Consider the following 22,499-nt stretch of genomic DNA (forward strand, 5'->3'; position numbering starts at 1 on the left):
AGGCCTAAAGGAAGAGCTCACACCCAGGCCTAAAAGGGGGGAAGAGCTCAGAGCCAAGCCCAAAGGGAGGAAGAGTTCACACCCAGGCCCAAAGGGGGAAAAGCTCAGAGCCAGGCCTAAAGGGGGAAGGGAGCAGAGCCAGGCCCAAAGGGGGGAAAGCTCAGAGCCAGGCCTAAAGGGAAGAAGAGCCCAGAGCTCACACCCAGACCCAAAGGGGGAAGAGCTCAGAGCAAGGGGAAAAGCCCAGAGCCAGGCCTAAAGGGGCTCAGAGCCAGGCCTAAAGGGGGAAAAGTCCAGAGCCAGGCCTAAAGGAAGAGCTCACACCCAAGCCTAAAGGGGGAACAGCTCACACCCAGGCCCAAAGGGGGAAGAGCCCAGACCCAGGCCAAAATGGAGCCCCCAAGGGATCTAACATTACCAGGGGCTGAAGAAATGCAAGGTGTGAAGCAGTACAATTTTAATTTGGGCCTAAGAATAGGAAGAAGACATGAAGCAGTTGTGATTTTACAACAATCCCCCACTTTCTGGGGGTTCCAGGCAATCACCAGCACTCTGTGTTTTGTCTCATGTACAGTCACTGACACTGTACTGGAAAACTGGAGATGTGCAAAGTGAACCTTCCCAGGAGCAGCCCCACACGTGCCTCAGAGGCTCTCAAGGTCACAGCCAAAATGCTCTTGGAGCAAACATCCCATTTCCAGGCTCACTCCTTACTCTGCTGATAATCCACTTTAAGCTGTTTCCTGTCTGCTGAAAAAGGGCCCAGCAGAACTGTGCTGGAACCAATGCAGAGAGCACAACTGATTTCTTTCTCACACTCAAACTTCCACCATCCTTGCAATAGGATCTGAGTTTCAGTTATAAATCCCCAACTAGCATTTAATTGCTTTTTAAACCTTCCTCTGAATTGCTGATAACTAATTTGGCCAGTGGACCCCTCACACAAGGGGTACCTGCCCAGGCTCTCACTGACAAGGCCAGAGAAGGGAATAACCCTGCCAAGAAACCACAATCCTCCTCTGATGGTCATCTCACACTGTACAGTGCACATGGCACAAGCTACAAACTTTCTGCTTAGGGCAGAAAGAAAACACAAAACACAGAGCTACAGTTCTAACTGAGCTCAAGGTTTACTAAACTACCTGCAAGCTGTGGAAGAGCCCACTACACATCTTCAAAGTGGTGGCTGTTTGCTCTAAGAACTGCATAAAACAGTGCCTGCACCCAAAAACTGAGGATGAGGACAAACAAGAAGCAATTTCCCTAAGCAGGACAACTCAATAGTCTCCTTTGTCCTCCCAACTCCTCCAGACACAGAGCCAGAGAGAACAGATCTCTATTGTCCATCCAGCTAAACTGTGCCTAGTAAACAAATCTGCCACATTCTGGTGTTAATTTTCCAAATAAACCTGAATGCCTGACTCAAAATGTGCAGTTTGAATTCTGCTGGATGTCACTGAGGGCCTGGCAAAGGACTGCAAGGAGATGGGGCTGAAATTCAGCACCTCCTCTGTGAGCAAAGCTGGAACATAAAGGGGGCACAGACTCTGGGAACACAGACCCTGAGGGTGAGCCCAGTCCAGCCTGGCTTCCCCAGGGCACTGAGAGCTCCTCTGCACACAGACTGCAGCAGAACAGCCTGGCAAACCTGGGTCAGCCTCAGGGACACCCCTGACTAAACTCCTCCCCTTACATTAACCACAGGTTCACTTGGTGGAGGAAATACAAGGATAACAACAATTGCAAGGACAAGACTTTTAGAATGTATAAACAGAAAGCAGTAACTGTGACACTAAGAATCACTTCATATATTCAGATCAAGCAGTACCAGCTCCTTACTTTGTCCTCAAATATTTGCATCTGAATGATTTGCTATGAAAATATCACATTGGAAGCATCAGGAGATGGACAAGGAAAAACACAGGTCTGGAAGAGCCATCATCTCTGGCCCTGCAGTTTCTTTTAGTACAATAACTGAAAATTAGCTAGAACCATGTAATCAGGATGGAATTCCAATAATTTTAATAATAATATCATAGTGGGAATACCTGAGCAGTTTATTACACTAACAAATTCTAAAATAGATCATAAATACCAACATAAGAAAATTTACAACTGCTATTTCTTATTTTGCTCAGCTCTGGAGAAATAATGAAACTAAATTAGCCCTTACACATTGATTGGACTCTCTTACCTGAAGTGTCTGGGAAAGCTTTACAAAGTCTCTCTGCACTTGCTCACTGACATCCAACTCAGTCTGCAACCTCTGGGCTTTGTTCTTCTCTTCAAACACCAGCTGCTCAAGGTTGGCCTGGGGAGGAAAAAATTCTTATGCTGGAACTGAATAAAAATCAGCAGCTTGTATAAACTGATTAAAGTGTGATACCAGAGGAAAGCAGCACAGCATTCACAGGGCAACAAACCAAACCAGTCTTTCCCCACCTCAGTTTTCCAAAGTGCAAAATCAGGGGGTAATATCCATTAATAGGTGCCAATAGACTGGTTAAGGTATGAAAAAGCCCAAAATCCCTTAACAGCACCATGAGCAGGGATCTCAAAATACAAAGGCAGAGTTCTGAGTTTTAGTGCAGTAAGTTCACGATAAGGGCAGTAATTTGCTGCTGGAAATGTAACTGTCTTGCTGTCCTGAGCTTTAGTCAGAGAAGTGTTGGGGGAAAGGGCATAAAAAACCAAAACCACAACAAGAGAGGGCAGAGAATGAGAGCTCAGATCACAATTATTCCATCTGAGTGCTGAAGTAGAGCCTCTTCCTACACCAACTACAAAAAACCCCAAACATTTCTTCAAAAGCATCAAAGCATCCAAGCCAAGGTTTGGTAATCAGGACACTGCACAGGCAGGAATGTTCCTGAGCCTTCCCCTGGGATGGTCAGGTCAGCAGCAATTCAGAGCCACCACTTCACAAATCCCAGTGAAAACAGAGGTGAGGATTTAACCACATCCAGAGGACATTTTTGTCCTGCCAGTTTCTTACCAACATTCAAAAGCTTCTTTTTTTCATTCTTAGGTAGTGCCACATTCTCTGACACAGCTGCTCATCACAAAAGATGCAGATACACTTCACATCCAGACATCATAGCTACCTTTGCTGCAGTCTCCTTCTTCAGCTGTTCTTCTAGAGCACTCTTTGCCTCCTGCAGACTCTCCAGCTGCTGCAGGTTTTCCTGTGAAGAACTTTCCAACTGTATAATAATAATACAAAAAAAATTAACTAAACTTCATAACATTTCCATCTCCCACAGTCCCTCCATAAGGAAGTCTAAGTATCTTTCAGTACTTAGGGGACTTAGAAACACACCTAACTAATCTCTTCTAGGGGCAGAGAAAATATCTGAATAACACCAGTCTCTCTCCATTTATTTACTTTTGGAGCTGGAGAGAAATATCCAAATTTGACATTTAGGTCAGTTAGGTAGTCTAGTAATAGGAATTACTTAATCCAGTATTTAGATTACAGATTAATAAAACAGATCAAACACCTTTTAAGGAACAGAACTATGAATGTGTCCTACTCCTACACTGGCACCAATACAGGAAAAATAAAAAAACGCTTTACTAAAAAACCCCACACCACCAAACCCAAAAATCCCACAGCGAAAGCGCTTCTTACCTGTTCCTTTTCTGCTTTTATTCTTTCCAATTCAGCTTTTAAACTGGAAATGGAAGCTGAAAAACAAGAATATTAAAACTTAAATGCAAGAAACACAGGAAATTGTTCATACCCTGTTTACTTCTGTTAATATTTAAAGGAGAATTAAGCTCATGTTACATCAAAGGTACCTCAAAAGCAAACAAATAATTGTACTTTTGTTTTCAGCTGCACAGCTTTGGTGTCTCTGCTTTCAAAAGTGCACAGTATTTAAAATTCAGGTCACAGCATTCAGACAATTTTACTACAAAATCAAGTCTTTGTGCACCTTAATAATTCCCTATTATTCTTATTCTGAGACCATTTCACCCCTGCTCACCTATTTCCTCTTTGCAATTCTCTATTTCCAGCTGTAGAGTTTCTTCTATATTTTCTTTCAAATATTGTTCAGCTTGGATCTGCTCCTTCAAGAAGAGGATCTCTGCCTTCAGCTTCTCCTCGAGGTGATCTGCTGCTGTCCTCACACTGATGATGTCCTGCCTGTACTTGAGGATCAGCTCCCGCAGCTCCTGCATCAGGATTAGCAGAGATGAGCATTTGGCATCACCCAGCTCTGGGCTGTCAGCACAAGGACAAAGCCCTGCTGCCCCAGGGTCTGTCCTGACACCCCAGACAAAGCCCTGCTGCCCCAGGGTCTGCCCTGACACCCCAGACAAAGCCCTGCTGCCCCAGGGTCTGTCCTGACACCCCAGACAAAGCCCTGCTGCCCCAGGGTCTGTCCTGACACCCCAGACAAAGCTCTGCTGCCCCAGGGTCTGCCCTGACACCCCAGACAAAGCCCTGCTGCCCCAGGGTCTGTCCTGACACCCCAGACAAAGCCCTGCTGCCCCAGGGTCTGTCCTGACACCCCAGACAAAGCTCTGCTGCCCCAGGGTCTGTCCTGACATCCCCTCCTGCTCTCAGTAAGGAATTACAGCCACAGTCAGCATGGCCACAGGAAATGGAAACATGGCAAACATCCCCATGGGTTTATGATGCTCCCCCTGTCCTTCAGCACCACCAAATCTTTTAGGCTGAAAGGAAAGGAGTGGCCATGAAAGGGATGATAAGGCTTATCATTATTCAAGGTTTTGGATTATCACTGGTTTTAACTGGACAGAAGTGACTGGCTTCACCTGAGTTACTGAATCAATACAGTGGGGCTCTGCTGACTGAACACTTGTGTGCCCAGTTAGAAAATGCAGCTTGAACTGGCTGAACTGGGCCAAACCCACACTCCACAGACCACAGAGCAGCTGTCAGGCCACAGTAATTGGTTTTACAATTCATCCACACCCTGAAGCAGCCATGGCACAGAGGGACCACTGGCTGGCTTTGTCCATCACAGACTCCCAGGGTTAAAACCCCAATTCCTGTTCTTTGTGCTGTTTGAGACAGCTTTTTGATAAAGAATAATACTCCAATGAGATCAACTCACAAGCACTGTTTGTGTTAATGATTTAAAAATGTTTTACCTCTGTTGCCTCTGGTAGAATGAAATCTTCAGCCTGCTGTAAGGACACATGCAAGCTGTGTTTTCCTTGAAGACTTTCATTATCTTTTTGCAGTCTCACCAACTCTTCTGAAACCTGTTCCCTTGACTGGGTCAGGACAGCCTACAATGCAAAGAAAAGCAGAAATTCACACTCAGGATCATGCTTAGATCTCTTCTGCCCCATTTACTACCCCTACTTTCAGCAGTCTGGTGAATTGATATTCTTTGTAAAGAAGGGAAACAAAATGATGCTGTGGATCAACACCAGCAGCTCCCTCTTGCCTGGCAAGGCCAACTTTAGGGGTCCAGGCAGAGAGAAGGAAGGCAGTGATAAATAAAATCCAGCTTTGTTCAGTGTCTCACTTTCCCCCTGTGTTTATCCATTAGCAGGCTGAGCTCATGGAGGGGAAGGAGGGTGGGGAACCACAGGTGCTTTCAGGAGCAAGTTATCCAAAAACCTGAAATAGTCACCCTGAAACTTTCCATGGTGGGTGTCTGCCTCCCACTGTCCTCCCAGGAGAGCACCAGAACAGCTGATCCCATGGAAAGGAAAGGGATGAAGAGGACATGGCTTTGCTTGCATTACAAAAGAAAAAAAAAATAATCCAGAGGAGTTTTCCAAGAGGAATGGAAATGTGGAACCAGGGACTTGAGCAATAGCAGGAGAAGCAGACTCAGATCAACACATTCTGAATCTCCTGCACATCCACCAGACATGTTCTCATGCAGAGCATCTCTGCCAGCAATGCCCTGATGTGCTGCACACAATCCCTGACCCCAAAAATGCAATACTGGGGTTCATGAGGATGAATTCTCTCAGCCCCCCACAAATGCTGTGCCAGGGAGGAAAAAAGAAGAAACTTGATTCTGTTATAGAAAGGAATGAATTGTTCTAAGGAAGCCAAACTTAGCTCTAAACCATGAGGTCCTCTTCAATTCTCTGGCTTAATTCCAACAAGATGCCAAAAAATAGTTTTAAAAAATTAAGCTTCCATACATATCTCTCCCTGGGTGTTAGGGCTGCTATTTTAAGTCTGACCTGCAACAACACTGATCATTCATCTTTAAACCTGAGAAAATATTCACTAATGATGGTGCTTGTGATGAATCCTAAAAAAGAGTCTTGAGAAAATCTTCTGTCTTCAGATTTGAGGTGAAGTTGAGATAGCAGAGACATGGAATTAGACAATAAATAATGGGGAAAGAACTGGGCAGTGATGTGCCTGCTCCTGAATGTGCAGGAACACAGACAGCAGCACAGAGTGACACAAACTGATCCAGCCCCAGCACTGCCATCAGAGCTCACTGGCCCAGGCCCTCTGCAAGTGAAGATGTTCAAGCCTGGCTGGGCACACAAAGCCCCTTCCAGACACACTGAGCTCCCAGGGTCAGACAAACAGGGCTGCTCATGATCTCTGGAGTCAACCTGTCTTACCATTTGCTCCTGGACACTTCTCTTGGCTTGCAGAAATGCCTGCTGCAGCTCACTGAGGAAATTCTCTGACTTCTGACACTTGGCCATGAGCAAGGAGATCTTAAAGAAAGAAAACACAGACAGACATGTAAGATATAAAGCATGGAACAGATTCTGAAAAAGAAATAATTTCTCTTGCCTGTTATCATTACTAATAGGTACTTTGAAATTTCAAACTAAGCCACTGAAGTTTATGTTAATTCTTCACTCAGTCAAGCAGGAAAGCAGCTCCAGGCAGCAAGGACAGATGCTGTGTTTTCTGCACCAACAATATCTTTATATTCTACTTACCAAACTCTGAATCAACAGTTAATTCTAATAAAATTTACATGTAAGCCACTTCAGAGACACTGAAGGGAAACCGAAGAGCTTTTTTCTAAGTTTTCAGCATTTTTTGAGTTTTGTACCTTTCTCTGTAGGCACTTTCAAAAACTTTACAAGTCATTCCACAACACATGTAAGATTAATCATTACAGCACCCTGGTACAGCCAGAAGAACATATAAACATATTTCTGTTGTCTAAGCTGGACTTTGTCTAGTGATTGTTTCTTCAGTAAGAAAAAATATTGGGTAGGATGGAAGAGACAAAGTTCCAGCCCAAGTGAAGTAAATTCAGTGTCTGGTACACAGTATGTATCTACTATTGTAAGCTTTAATAGGTCAAAGATGATTTATTTTTTTTTCCTTTTTATTTTTAACTATGACTACCACACATTATATTTGGTTTCATTGTTCCAGAAGAATTAGGTACACATCTCAGACTGAAAAATCCTTCCAGTGGGCTATTATTTTAAAGGAGTTCAGTGTCTGCTCAGCTCCTCATTACTGCATTCTTCAGCACAAGCCCATTAACTGGTGTCAAATGTTGATAAGAGCAGGTGGTGGAACAGAACCACTCTTCTAGGAACAAAGCTGTGCCCAGGGCACAGGGCTCTGTTTGCATGTTTGGGTCATTTCAGACACAGGTCACTCCAAAACTCAAACATTACTCAAACTCCTACTGCCACTCTGTAATGGATTTCATTATTAGAAATGGTATTTTAAGGCCAAAATTGGGTAACACAATATTAGAGACACAATAGATTTTTCTAGAAACTGTGGCAGACTCAGATGGGGCATAACTAACCCTAGAAATTCTCATTTGTGTTGCCTGTACAGCCAGTAGCCCATCCACATCTAACAAACCACAAGTTCTTGTTACACACTTTTAAAGAACATTTCATCATTGCTGGATCTCAATCAAATCCTTGTACCTGATTAGAGGAGTCTTCAGCACTTTGTTTCATGTAATCCTCCAGCTCCTGTTTATCTTTCATTGTCTTTTCCAGCTGGTCATTAGCTTGCCTCAGCATCACCTGCAGCTTTTTCACCTGTGTTGTCAAAACAAAATCAATTCATTTTTTTATTCTCTTGGGGAGAATTTATTTCCTGAACCCTTTCACTCCCCAAACCAACAAAAAATCCCTTAAAAATCCAAAAATCCTATGAAACCCAGAAGTTCCTTTGCTGTTGAAACAGGCTCCAGCAGAGATTATCTCTCTAAAGAAACATGGGACATCAAACTGCCCTGGACCATGGCCATGTAATGACTTCAATCACTTATTTCAAAGCACAATGTGACTCATGCCTTCCACACCCATCTGAAAATTGTTCTTTGGTATATGGCAGGAAACAAATATCCTCCAAGACTTGAAAGTCATTTTATGCTGCTAGGATGAGGTCCTTTTCTGTTAACAGATCCTACAGTATCAAAGATAATAGAATTTAATGCATGACAAGCATTTTAAAATATAAATTATTAAAGATACTGACTTCAGCATGGGCATAATACTTTTTATAGAACACTAGTGCATGGCCTTACAGCATCAAATAAAGGGTTCTTCAAGGTGAATCCCTAAGAAATTAATGTACTTGACCACACATAAATAACAAATCAAGTTATGTCAAGTTATCCAGTATGTTGATATTGGTCAATTAAAACCAATGAATAAAACAGAACCCTTAGTAGTTCAAAAAGCTGCAAAAGCCTGGCTAAAGCAATGAGAGAATTCCCACCTGGTCTCTGGTCTCAGCCTCCTGGATCTGGATCCCTTGCAACTGCTTCTCATAATTGGAGCACATGTCACAGCGCCTGCCCAGCTTGTTCCCTGCATTCTGCACCTGCAGGACACAGAGTCAGCACCTGCCCTGCCCTGAGCCAGGAGAGTCCCCAGGGAATGCAGGAATGCCACACACAGGACACAGAGTCAGCACCTGCCCTGAGCCGGGGAGTCCCCAGGGAATGCAGGAATTCTCCACACACTCAGGTGTGGTGTGGCCACAAAGCATTGCAGACAAAAGAGTGGCAGAATCATGTAAAGGCAGGATTGAGTTGCTCTACAAGTGAAGGATAACTCAAATCAGCTGTGGGATTTCAGCTTTTCCTGCCATGGGTCCCACCATTAGCGCAAAAAGCCAAAACACAAAGAGTTCATCAAGTCACTGCTGTGTTCTTCTGACAAACAGAAACCGAACAGGAGAGGAGAAAATAAGTGTTGGGGAGGGCAGCAGGGAAAGCAAGAGTAAACCTGCTGTCCTGCTGGAACTGCAGTGGTTTTGGACAAAGGGATAAATGGAAGTTTTATCAAAGTTCCACTGCAGGTCAAGTTTGAGCTGAATCTGTGCTTGTGTTTGCTGCTCCATTTCCAACCCACAGCAAGAGGCATTCACACCCCAGTGTGTGCTCTTGCCTCCAGAACATGTGGGAAGCTGCATTTCTGTTCTGGATGCTGAGACAGGGCTGAAGTGTCACCAAAATGTCAACAGGCCAAGAGAACACTCAGAGTAAGGATCTAACTCAGCTCTGAGCTCAGGATGCTGTAATTTCTCCAGATATGGCAAATCAGTAGGAAAACAACAGAAACAAAGCAACTTTACAACAGTTTTGGAGAGACTCCTAAGTTAAATTTCAACAAATTGAGAAAAAAAAATCAGTAGTTCTTCATTCTGTCATTCATCTGGCCTTTTCTCCTTCACTACATTTTTTTTTATTCCCATCTTGTCTCCCTTTTGACCCAGTATGGATTATTATCTCCCCCCACCTTTTCACCTCCCTAAAGTGTTGCCCTTTGGCCTCTCTTCCTCTGAAAGAAAAACCACAGGAAAACCCAAATACTCCACTTTTCAGCAGAAAACCAAATACAAGCTTTGAACTGGCATCATATAAAGCTGCTGAAAAACTGACAGGCAGAACACCCAGAAGCAACAATTTCCTTGGTCATCCACAGTGCAACTGGCCCAGGGGTCAGTCTAATCTGCTGCTTGCTGCTCTCAGAAATGGGTTTGTGATGATGCAAGTCCCCAACAATTTCCTGGAGCCCCTCTGGGGTACTCTGTGCCTTGGGCATAGTTTGGCTGCTCATTTCCAAAGTGCACAGCCCTCAGCAAACCCTCCCAGCACACAGAGCAGCACTTCTACTGCCTTCTACTCATCCCCAGCTCCACTATAATGCCCTTTCCTCAACTTCCCATTTTCTCCTGAAGTTCTCCCACTTTTTCCCCCCTCTCAGCCAACACTGAGTTCCACAGCCACCTCCTCAAAATCCAAAGTGTTTAGTAAAGCTGCCTGTCCCAGGGGCAGGGCCAGCTCATCCACCTTATACTGGATGTGTTTCACCCACAGAAGCATTCCAAGAGGGGAAAGTGAACATCTGCCCTGGATGTGAGCTGTTCCTTCCCCAGCTGGCTCTGGCAGAGCCCAGGAGGAGGAGCAGGGCAGGGGGACTCACCTCCTTCTGCAGCAGGTTCCACTCTGTCTCGCTGACCAGGCGGTACCCACTGGGGGACACATAAGCACTCTCCACACCCTGGGTGACACTGGAGAGCAGGGAAGCAGTCTCTTCTTGCTCTGGTGTCATTGCTTTGATTGCTTTTTCCTGATCTTTGGTCAACATGAACCCGCTGGGCATTTGCAGGGATCCGAGGGAAGCCGTATCAAAGTTCTCAGACACTGAATCTGCTCCAACAAGTGGTCCAAAATCTGACTCATCCAGGTTCCCAGCAGATTTTGCTTTGTTGTTGTACCCTAAAGCTTTGGACTGTAAGGATCCAGATGTGCCCAGACTGTCTGTTGACTGTGCTCTCCTAAGTCCATCTTTAAACATATCAGTGTCTGGTTTATTGAAGGATTCGCCAGAGGAAAGAAGCAAGTCTGCATCCAGGGAATGGACTGAGCCATGGGTGCTGTTCACATGCACCTGGAATTGAAAATCAAGGATTAAAACAAATATTTACTCCATTTTAGTGGTACAGGAGGAATGCTGGACACTAATTACAAGGCATGGCAAAGGCAAGATTAAATTTCTTTGGCAAGAACATCTGCTCTCTACATTTAAGGTCACAGAGGAAGGGACAGAGAACTGAAATGAACCAGTTAAAATTCAAAAACAAATAAAACAAATTTAAAAAGTCTTCTTTTAACAGAGTGCTTCTGTAAGACTACCTTCCTGCCAGACAAGCAAGGACACAGTCACCTTCCATCTTCCAATATTGAAGACAAGATGCCTCCCTGAAGAGACGTACTTGCAACATTCCCTCTGCAACCATAATCTACACAACAGACGGCAGATACTCCACTTCCAAGAAGAAATTCAGAAGTTTTTCATAAAACAAAACACTTTCCATTAACACAAAAATAAACAGAGAAAAATATACTTAAAATCTACTCTATACCGACAAGTATATGTTGGTCTTCTATTTTTCTCTTCTACTTTGTGTGTCTGACAAAATACCAAAATATTTTCTTCACAATGTTATTTGTACATAAAAAAAAAGAAAAGGGAAAAGGCTGGGCTTAGACCCAAAGGTATCCTGGGGAATGCCAGCACCAAAAGCCACACAAATTGTCCTGTGATATGTATCAGGCACATGGAGCCTCTCGATCTATTTTTGTTTTTTGTAGCACTGAAAAGAGAGCAGTAATGCTTTATTTAAAAAGCACATGACTGCTTTCAAAATACCTTCCAAAATATTATGCACTTCTGCTTTGCCATTAGACACATAAGGAAGTAACACTGGAACGAGGCTCTTGAGAAAAATTATCATTTCTGCAATAGGTCCAGAGACCAGCAGGCTGCTGGCACTTCATATAAGTGCTTGTAACCTACAATATATATATATATATATATATATATAATATAGAATTATATATAATGTACTACTGTTTTATTACTGTTGTAAATGCCTTGTTTTAATAATGTTTAGGTGGAATATTTCTATTTGCATGTATATATACAAGTTCATAATAAAAAAGTCAAGGAAATACAGACTTACATAAAACTGCATTTTCAGGCTATAGCTGTTCTGTGATAACCAAAACAATATTAACAAATCATCTGTTTGTATTGCAAACTGCCTAAGAGAGAGGATCTTAGAAGCTATAACAAATTACAACAAGTTGTAAGAACTGATGAATGACTGATTACAACATATAAAACATTCTGAACAGCTAAAAAGGTCATAAATAACAAAAGAAACACATATACAAACCCAAATCACTCTGAAAATTATGCTCCTTCTCAAAATATAAATTTTCCATGATGCATAAATCTTAGAAGCAAATAAATGTTGGTAATGATGGACTAAAGAATATGCTATGAACTGAGATTAAAGAAAACATCAACATATAAATTTTTGTTCCTCACCAATGTGCCTCATTTGCATGTCTGGACATGGAAGATACAAACAGTATTTGAAACAGAAAGTGAATATAGGCTAAAGGGCAGAACTAGATCTCAGATACATTTAGATCTCATGATTCTGAATGTCTTTCTGCATTCTGAACTGTTATAAATCCTTGATAAAAATAAAAAATTTACTTCAGAATACATATATTAAAGTATATACTTTTTTCCCTTCAAAAGTGATAAAAAACCAGGAAAACACTGGCTCACTCAAGTCTCTTGAAGGTTAAATAAGCTCCTGTAGCACAAAAAACTTTGTGGGTTTTTTTTAATTTTTCCTTCATTTGACTCACAAAACCAAAATGGACCCTAAGAAAAGCTAAGTACAGAATTCAACAATTTGATTAGCAAAGTAGCTACAACACTCTTGCTGAATGCTCAGATATAATTGGCTTAATCCTGAACATTTAGGTGTGTTAGAACGTGCTTAGAAATCCCAGGAGAACCTACCAGCAGTTAACCTCCAGAATGCAAATTGTAAATTACCATTTTTAATGGCACCTCTCAGGATGGTGCACTATTGTCTTCCAATCTTAATTAGGATTTATACATTCAACTGCAACTCTGTGGATTTTTATTGTCTAATAAGATTAGAAGTTACAGAGAATAGAGGGCTGTAACTTTGCATTTGTATTTGCAGTGAACACCCTGAGGAATGCCCAAGCAAAAGTAAAAGATTCAATTGTTTTACCTCTTCATTAGAGAGCTGGGTAAGGGTTTCTTCAGGGGCCAGAGAACATGAAGCCTTTGTTTCATCATCTGAATCTTTTTGCTTCTCTTCCTTTCTCTTGCTAAGCCTTTGCTGATCATCTTCTTCCTAAAAATCAGTGGTCAACAGAGCATACACAGAAAATGGGATTCAATTTCACCATAATAGTCATGACATCAGCTTTCATGATAAACTAAGCTACAAAGAAGACACTGAAAAGGATTATTTTGGTTAAAACCCAGTGGTTTTCACATAAATATTCATTTAGTTAATAAATACAGTGTTCATTTCACAAGGCATCCAAACAGACTGAAGTGAGAACTTGGCAAGTTTGGTGGCTGATTCATGTTCTAGAATGATTTTATTCAAAAAGCATATTACCTAGTTTAAAATTCTAATTATAAAGATTAGCAAGTAACAAAACTAGCTGTTACACTGGCTGTTGTATAGACCATAAATATATAACATATCTACCCCTAAAAAACCCATTAACAGCCTTTACACAAGCATGAACATTTAAAACAAGTGATATAAAAAGTGCCTTGATCATTAAATGATGGAATATAAGGAATCAAGAAAAAACCATAATAGATCACTAAATCATAAATATGTACAATCACTTGTGTAAGTTCATTTTAAATTAAAGTCTTAATTTTTGCCTGGGATATGTACTGGAAGGCCGAAAAAACCTAGAAAGAAGTGAAACTTGCTGACATCCTTAACCCAGACATTTTGCATCACAGATGACTATTTCTTCCTCCAAGACTAATTTCTGGGTATTTTTACATTTTCATTTAACTACAGGCAACATTAGAGCTCCTATATACACCACTATTAAAATACTTGTCCAAATGGGGTCTGTTCTAACTGCCAGCTGTCACTAAAGGGGATTTCAGTTCAAACTGCCAGTTCTCATTTTTTGAGCTATTACCACACTTACACCCAACATGTGATTTCCATGCCTGTTACACCACAGTAAAGCTACAGTATTACAAAAAAAAAAAAAATAAAAGCAAGAAGAGGAAAGCAGCAGGTAACCTGATCCTTTTTTTTCAGCTCTTCCACCTGCCGGAGCTGCTCTGAGGTGAGCACAATCTCCATCCTCTGCATGTCCCTCATCAGCAGCCTCTGGGACTCCAGGAACTGGTCATTGGCTTTCTGCCACGTGTGTTTCAGCTGGTTGTGCTGCTGCCTCTCTTGCTCTAGCAGATGGCAAACTATGCAAGCAGAGAAAAAATTCTTCTGAACCACAAGCGTTTAAATATCTTTTCCAAAGAGAAGCATTTTCAGGCATAAAAGTAATTATTGGTCTAATTAAGAACAGTCAGGCTTTGTTCAACAACTATTTAGGTTAATAATGTCTTATTTCAAACACCATTTTCTTAATTTCCAAACTTTGCTTGTGATTAGGGATATATTACTGACAGTTCAAGATTTCCCAGGGAGAAGACTAAAGCCTCAACTTCATTCATGAATTCTAACAGTTTTGGGGTTTTTTAGTGCTAGGTTCAGAAAATTGTCTTCTACATCCCTATTTACTTCAGCAGCAGGTCCTGATTTCCCCTCCTCTGCAGACCCTGGGCTGTGGTGCCCTACAGGGACATTTCCACACTCAGCACTGCCACACCTCAGGGAGCCAGGTCTATACATTATGGAAATAATGCTCATAATTATGCACAAGTACAATATACACATAAAATCATTTCAGCAAGAATACAGTTTGCAATGCTTTAAAAACTTAGCAGATATTCAACAACAAGCCTTGAGGGAATGAATGACTCTGCTGGTTTTCTAACATAAGGGAATTCCACATTCAATTCTTCTACAAACATTTTATGGCCTTTCAGATTTAAAAGTCCTGCTTCCATCTCCCAATTTCTTTTCATCAAGTTCAAGTAAGAAATGATAAAAGAATTCCCAGCTCCACTGGGTTTTGCATCCTCAGTGGAAGAGAGTCAAAGGACTATTGTTAGGTGGGTACCTTCATGCAGCTCCTTCCTCAGCTTCTCTGCATCTTCTTGCAGGACTGATTTTTGTGTGTTGAGAACAGCCACATACATCTCCAAGTCTGTCCTACATGACTTCTCAGCTTCTAAATAATGGTTCAGTTCTTTAACCTGAACAAAAAGTAACCAGCTCAGTGGGGGAACACTTTCAGACATTTCCTTCTTGCTAAAAGTTATAGTGCTGCCTGTTCAGGTAATGTACAGGTGCTGAAGGACCAGTTTATTTGCAGAAATCCCAAATATTCAACTACCAGTCTGTAAGCAGGGCTTGTATTTATTTACTTGTGAATGAGTTACTCATTAAAATTCTAAGTCAAACCTATCAGTGTATCACAGTTACAGCAGCTGGATCACAACAGCAGCACTGAGCACAGATGGTGAAAAGGGAAATGTCTCAGGAAAGCAGAAAGTGAAGTAATCAGTGGTGATAGCCAGGATCTAAATAACTGATAAATGCTGATAAGCCAAGAACTTCTTAGTTCAAAACAGAGTAATCATAGTAGTCAGAAAAAAATTAAAGAGGCAAGCTTGAAGTAAGCCTAAGAAGAGAGAAAACTTGGGGACAGACAACAAAATAAACTTTCCAACTCATGAACGACTGTTGCAAAAACAAAGGAAAATCTATCAACAAAAAGCAACTATATCAAGAAATACTGAAGAAACATTTTGGATTTTTTTCTTCTTGTGTGTTTTTTGTTTTATTTTTTTTTTTTAATATCAGAGCTAACAAAGAACTGAAATGAGTGTCCTGCAGAATCTCCAGTCAGAACCTTATAAGACAGAGTTACATAAAACATCTGTCAGACATGATGCTTGGAGAAATGGATTCCATCTTGGAACAAGGAACAAATTGAAAGATTTCTTTATGGCACTATTCAGTTTTACAGTTTGCTGAGTCAGAAATCACAGGAGGTTTTATCTTAGAGAAAACCAAAGCCTTCAGGCAATTCCTAACTGGCTGCAGAGAGCTGCTGTTCATATGGGACACACTGACGCCAAGGCAGGGCTCAGGACAGCCTTGGGCTGTGCCTGCCACTGATGGTGGGGACAGCTTTCCTGCCCTAGGACACCAAACCTTCCATCTGCTGCCCTTTAAGCCTTTCAAATGGGAAAGTCTGACTTCGTGGCTCCAAGTGTGCCAATAACCCACAGGCCAGGTGGCTGGGAGAAGAGCAAAGCAGATATTTTTCTAGAGCTTTTTCTATTATTAGTAGACCTGGAGCTGTGCAATTTTTTCTAAACCCAGATAACACACACATAGTGCAACTCTCAAAACAAAAAGATGCAAACATGATATTTGAGCTCCAAGAGACAAGAAGGGCATGAAGAGTTTCCCAAGACACGTTTTCCTCTCTTATAAAATTTGACTTGTCTGCATCAAGCTAGCATGCTGCAAGATATAAATCAGGATCCAGTCAGAGCTCCACCTCACCTCTGATGCTGCTTTTATTTTTTCTTCAGCTTCTGCCAGTTTCTCCTTTAGGGCTGCAATCTCTTTCTCCATGGGCATCACAACCGAGCGCAGCTTCTCGGCATCTTCTTGAGCCTGAAGTTCAGACAATAAATTGTAATGCATCATCAGAATTTTCACAACAGTTCCCATTACTGGAGACAGTCGGAGAAAATCTCTACATCAACAAAAAAAGCTGACTAAACTTCCACTTTCAGTGCTCATCTTACTGCTATTTATTTAGTTCAGCAGCCATCTCTGTGACAATGGGATGATATTACTCCATTCATAGAAGGCAACTAAATTTTAAATCTATGTATGGGTTAAACCACAAGTATCTGTTTTAAAAGAGAATGTTAGCAAATCTATCCCTCTTGATGCCTGGGAGAAAATGTATGGATCAAGCATTTAAAACAATGTGCACTTTTCCTTTATTGAAGGCCTTAACGTCCCACAACCTGCTGCCACGTAGCACATAAGAAAAAACCCAAAAGAAGTGCATGATGAGATTCTGATCATGCAGTTACTTACTCAAAAAGTTAAAAGCAAATGGAGCTGCACAGTAATGTCTAGTGTAGCTCAGTTTCTTTTAGAAGATCATTTTTCAATTTTACATTACTATTGATGCAGCATCAGGTTTTGGTGTTACTGTACTGAATATTTCAAACTATATATAGACAATTTATCCCATGATTTCTTTCAAAAAGCAGCTCTGAGAAGATCAAAGAGCAGCAGAATTAGAGGATTATTTCAAGGAAAGGGGGGAAAAAAGGGAAAACCAGGCAAAAATAGCAAGAATTAAGATGAGAAATAGCATTCAGGGTTCAAAACCAGAACTGCACATTAACGTGTGGCCCTGACATCCCCATTTCTTAAATGCTCTGCCTTTCCTTCAGGGATGCACTGCAGACTTTCCAAGTGAAAGGAGCAGCTCCCACAGCCTCTCCAGGAGCCAGCAAAACACTCAAATACTTGCTGCAGTGAAACTCTCCAAGGCACAGAGAATTCCAGCATTCTAATTTGGGCTGGCTTTGTGCAAGAGGCTCAGAAAACTCAGTTGTTCTCTGTCTTCTACTGGAAGAACCCAGCAGGGGACAGAGGGCAGGGAACTGTGTCCCAAAGCTGGAGTTTCCAAAGATGGCACCTTTCATAACCTCATCAGCAAAGACAGACAGTAAATGATAATAGTAAGTGATAACACTCATGTCTGGTTTTGAAACTAGACCAGAATGCAGGTTTTAGAGGTTACTCATTTGACTTTCAATTTCTGGTGAGCTTATTGACAACTGTACTCTGAGCAAAACTTTCAGGAAGAAAAATAGAAAATATTTTTAATCACTGAAGTTTTCTAACTTAAAATTAATAGACAAAATAAAATATTGTTGCAATACCTGTCAATTATATAAGCACTGCAATATTTAAGCTTTACAGAAAATTGTGAAGACAACGCTAAATTAAATGTCTTTACATTTAATTTATTTCTGCTACATTTGTCACTGCTGAAGTACCAATAAAAGCTGTGAGGAAAGCAAGGGATGTCACTTGGCAGTGAATTCTATACCAGGGACATGTGACTGTCATACACACCCAGACTCTGGCACTTGCAGCCAGCAATTCAACAGTCACATTTTTCAAACAAATGGGAGCAGGAGTTCTACTTCAGGCATTGCTGTATATTTCATTTATCATATAAATTCTATTCATTTCATAGAATGAATTGAACATTCTTTTCTAATTATTCAGGATAACTGCAGCAATATTTCACTGCCAGCCTGGTTTCACATGGCTCACCACAGAATACAGAGCAACAAATGTGCCTGTGTAGGAATCAAGCAGTTCAGAGAAACAGTCAGAAAGTTCTCTGAAAGCAAAACCAGGCTGTGAACAACTGGAAAGACAAAACTGTATCACATTTCACATACAGAAAAATTACTCCAGCTTTTACAGCATGGTAAACAGAGCTGAAGTTTGACACTGTGGTTGCAACATATTGTAAGGATCCCTATTAAAGGTCAGTGTGATCTTGAGCTAAACACTCCAACAGCCTCACTCTGCTATCAAAAGCAGTGCTGGGCCCTGGGTCTGCTCTGGACATAAAGCAGAATTACTGAGACTCCAAAATCGAGGTTAAAGCTCCACTCAACCTTTTAATAAAATGAGAATATCTGTTGTGTTGAAAAATGCCACTTAAAGATACTGTCACATGTGGCAAGAGGTGTCACAGCACCATATTTCCTGTGCTAAGAGGTGTTATTCAGACTCTTCCAGAGGTGTGATCCTTAAAACGTTTATTTCCTTTTAACTTTTTATTAAACTTAACTTGGCTGTCAACTGCCACAGTCTTACACACTTACACACGATCAGCTCATCTTTACTCATTCCTTAACCAAAACCAAGCACCAAACCACTTCTGCCCCAGCCAAACCTGCTTCCCCCAACACAGGGGCTGCAGGACACACTGAGGGACCTGCAGACCACAGCAGGAAAATGATTCCATGGAGAGATAATGCTAAAAATGAGTGCAAGTCATTTTCAGAGGAACAAACATCTGACTGGAGAAATCCCAGGTAACATCACACCTGAGCTTGTTCCTTAAAAATGAGACAAGTGGAAAACACACAGATACAATTTGAAGATTTTTCTTTAAAGCAGGACTAAACCATTTAAAACTCCTCTAAATTTATCCCACTGTTCTTCACCATTACCAACAAAAATAGCTTACTGTATATCATATTTTATGGCCAACTCTGTCACAGAAATCTGATTACTCTTCCTTTCCAATTTCCCCTCTCCTGACTAATAAGCACAATTCCTAAGAGGAGCTTTGTACTTTGCTGCTCTCTCTGTACACAAAATACCTGCTCTGCAGACTTCTGCTACTCAGAGTTTGACACAACTGTGCTAAGAAGAATATTTATATTCATCACAGCTCCAAGAGCAAAACAGATCCTTTCCTGAACAGAAAATGAGGTCTGACTTTAAAAAAAAAAAAAACAACAACAAAAACCCCAAGTCATATTTTGCCAGTGGCCAAAGTTTGGGCACAACTCATCCCCATGTCCAGAGTCAGCTCAGTCATTCCCCAGCAGGGAAGTACCAGCTGCTGTGCTAGATTGCTTTTAGCTGCTGTGAAAACAAAAAATCCCAGACCTATCTGGTACTACAACTCAACAGGAAAACAGATTTTTATCAATCACTGCCAAATTTTCTGAAAGATTAATCACTAGATGAGAACGAGAATCATTAGGTCAAGGTATCCACCTTCTTTGAGTTGGGAAGTGAGATTAAGAAGACAAAGTTGCAAGGTTTTCTTAGAAATCATTGGTTTATGATATAAAATCACAGAACAGACAAATTTTCTACAGAAATTAGCAATTTGCAACCTGAAATGTATTTACATGGAGAAGCAAAACAGCTGCTTCCAGACAAGAGCATGTGTTCCACCAGACAAGCTCTTTCTGACAAAAGAGCACATAAAGATGGAGTATAAGCATTGCTGGCTGCAAATGCCATTTTGCATGAGGAATTGATCACAAGTCTTCAAATAACACATCCCAAGTGATAAAGAAAGTTCCTCTTTTCACACTGGCTGCTGACACATGAATATTCATTATTTTGCTGCCCAAGCAAACCTTTTTATGGGCTTGGGAGTTGCTTGTTTGTTTTTAGGTAAAATTGAATGTCCTCTTCCTAATTTTGATCTAATTCTTAGTCTCCTTGAGGAAAAACCTCACAGGTTTAATAATAACAAAGAAGATTAAAACCTCATGCAAAGCAGTTTAAGCAATTATTTCAAGCTGCACTCTGAAAACCAGATTTCCCCCTCCCCCTCCTATTACATAAGGTACATGTTCCTCTGCTTTACAGGCCTAGAAAGCTTTCCAAACTCCTATTACCAGAGATTAATAAACTGATTACCTTTTCCTTTAGGGATATTTAATTCCCCTTTAAAGAACTATAGTTGAAAATGCTGTTTATCTGCTAACTGAACTTCTCTGCTAAAGCCACTGTGTTTAGGTGAGCTGTGCTGTCATGTCAGCAGCTTGCAATTTCAACTTACACAATCAGTAACTTCAGATTAAAAATATGAATCAGTTGAAAGAGATTGTTCTCTGGAAGTGCTTATTGGCAGGTAGTTGGGAGTGCAATGCCAGGGCTTTTACACAGTGAACTTTGCATCTTCTGGTTTGCTGCTACAAGACTCATCTGATGCAGTTTTGAACCTCCATTCAGCTTCAACCAAAGTCTTTTTGTCCTTAAGACTAAAACCTTTTCTTAAAAACAGTAAATGTCTTACAATTGCAGTGGGATTAGAACAGGCTTTACCCTGACTTTTACCTTTGAAATCAGGGCTCCATGAAGAGCAGTCCCACAGCAACAATGCAACCTACAACCAGCAATAGTCAGGAACCTCTTCCTAAGTCTCAGAAAAAGAATTCCATTTTGCAACACTAACACTGATTGCTTGCTACAACACGGTAAAAATAGCTAAAATGTTTCTCAGGTGGAATGTTTGTGGCACTCCATACTGCATTTCTTCTGCAGACACCAAGCAGGAACAGGGACAGGCAGTGATGTGGCAGATTACCAGGTGTTAACCTACTTTATTGAATTTCAGTCACTACTTTAAATTTGTGTTAGAACACCTTGAAGACTAAGGTAAGCCTGCTGAGATGAGAAATTCATGAAAATGCAAGTTATTATAATAAGATACACAAAGATTTTTATAAGGCACTGATCTATTATGACAGGTTCAATTTCCTTCCTGTCTGAAACACATTAAATTTTCAACCTCAACAAAAAATAAAAAGAAAATTCAAACTCAAGACAAGGCACTTCAATCTACTTCATCTATGAACTTTTCTTAGTGTCAGATCTTTGAATAACTACAACAATATCTGTCCATACTCCAGAGCAATTATTTTTCATCACCTAGAGCCTGTTGTTTTGTGACAGCAAGGTTCTGTACTTCATAGGGAGGCAGCAGAACTGTGATGCACAAACATGGCTTACTTTAGAGAAAGAGGAAAGACAGCTTAGATATTCTGAGATTTTAATGGGCACTTTAAGTTTTTAAGAGCTGGAAAAAGAAGCAAAAGTAAAGAAGAGTAAAGAAAACTTTATAAAACTGCAGCCAACCCAGAAAAATCTAAAGGTGGTTTTACTTGAGCTCATTTGACATCATGACAAGTGCCTTGACAAGGCTGCCTGTTTTTACAAGCTGAAGGCTAAACTTTACCATCTTCTCAGGTGCAATTCTCTCACTGAATACACATAATTAGGAACAAAGCTTTTAAGGCTTTAAATGGATTAGGTCATGATGACTTCCATGAACAAAGGCTGGCAGCACCAGGCTGTGTGAACTGCTGAGGAATTACAGCAGCCATAGCAATGAACCCATGCCTGACCCCAGGGGCCTATCCTCAAACAGAAACTGAGGAACTCCTTTCCAATGTACCTTTTTCATTTCATTTTCCAGGTTTTCCTCCTCCTGGCCCTCTGACAGTCTCCTCCTGAGCTCTGCTATTTCCCGCTCCATGTTCTCGCGGTACTGGTTCCACTGAGCTCGCTCCTGCTCCATCCTGTGGTGATACTGCAGCTCATAGTCACGGACAGTCTCTAGAAAACAGCATTTTCAAAACTTCTTTTCAATGTAAGTTAAAGAACAGGGCTTTAGAAAGTCCATCTCCAACCACTCAATTATTTACTATAATTAATCAAAACTAGGACAAGTCTTCCTTCCCTCAGACTCCTGCCCCAAAACCCAAATACATAAGTAAAAGAACTGAAACTAAATTTTAATTAGTACTATCAACAGAGCAGAGAGAAACAACCCCAAAAACTGTGCAATTCCTAATTTCAAGGTAATGTACATGACTAATATCCTGTTTAGCAGCACACAAGTACATCATTGAAACAAATTACTAGAGCCTTTAAAAGGTACTCCAAAACGCAAAGAAATTCAAACTTCTCACATAGTTTCCATTTCCCCAGG

General features: G+C 41.1%; 1 protein-coding gene across 2 annotated transcripts in view; it reads right to left on the minus strand.

The window, feature by feature from the left end:
* Positions 1 to 22,499, minus strand: part of RABEP1 (rabaptin, RAB GTPase binding effector protein 1) — a 48,068-nt gene that overhangs the window by 4,376 nt on the left and 21,193 nt on the right. The window contains exons 4-17 of one of the 2 annotated variants that reach the window (XM_058817658.1): positions 21,963 to 22,123; positions 16,487 to 16,600; positions 15,030 to 15,165; positions 14,087 to 14,265; positions 13,031 to 13,156; positions 10,387 to 10,854; positions 8,675 to 8,779; positions 7,873 to 7,989; positions 6,580 to 6,678; positions 5,125 to 5,265; positions 3,990 to 4,179; positions 3,632 to 3,687; positions 3,105 to 3,203; positions 2,195 to 2,311 (exon numbers count right to left, since the gene is read on the minus strand). In XM_058817658.1, coding sequence (XP_058673641.1) covers positions 2,195 to 2,311; positions 3,105 to 3,203; positions 3,632 to 3,687; positions 3,990 to 4,179; positions 5,125 to 5,265; positions 6,580 to 6,678; positions 7,873 to 7,989; positions 8,675 to 8,779; positions 10,387 to 10,854; positions 13,031 to 13,156; positions 14,087 to 14,265; positions 15,030 to 15,165; positions 16,487 to 16,600; positions 21,963 to 22,123 — 2,108 coding nt within the window. The remainder of the gene's footprint in view (positions 1 to 2,194; positions 2,312 to 3,104; positions 3,204 to 3,631; positions 3,688 to 3,989; positions 4,180 to 5,124; positions 5,266 to 6,579; positions 6,679 to 7,872; positions 7,990 to 8,674; positions 8,780 to 10,386; positions 10,855 to 13,030; positions 13,157 to 14,086; positions 14,266 to 15,029; positions 15,166 to 16,486; positions 16,601 to 21,962; positions 22,124 to 22,499) is intronic. The other variant, XM_058817659.1, reaches the window with a different exon arrangement.

Source organism: Ammospiza caudacuta, chromosome 20 (genome assembly GCF_027887145.1).
Source record: "Ammospiza caudacuta isolate bAmmCau1 chromosome 20, bAmmCau1.pri, whole genome shotgun sequence".
Taxonomy (NCBI): domain Eukaryota; kingdom Metazoa; phylum Chordata; class Aves; order Passeriformes; family Passerellidae; genus Ammospiza; species Ammospiza caudacuta.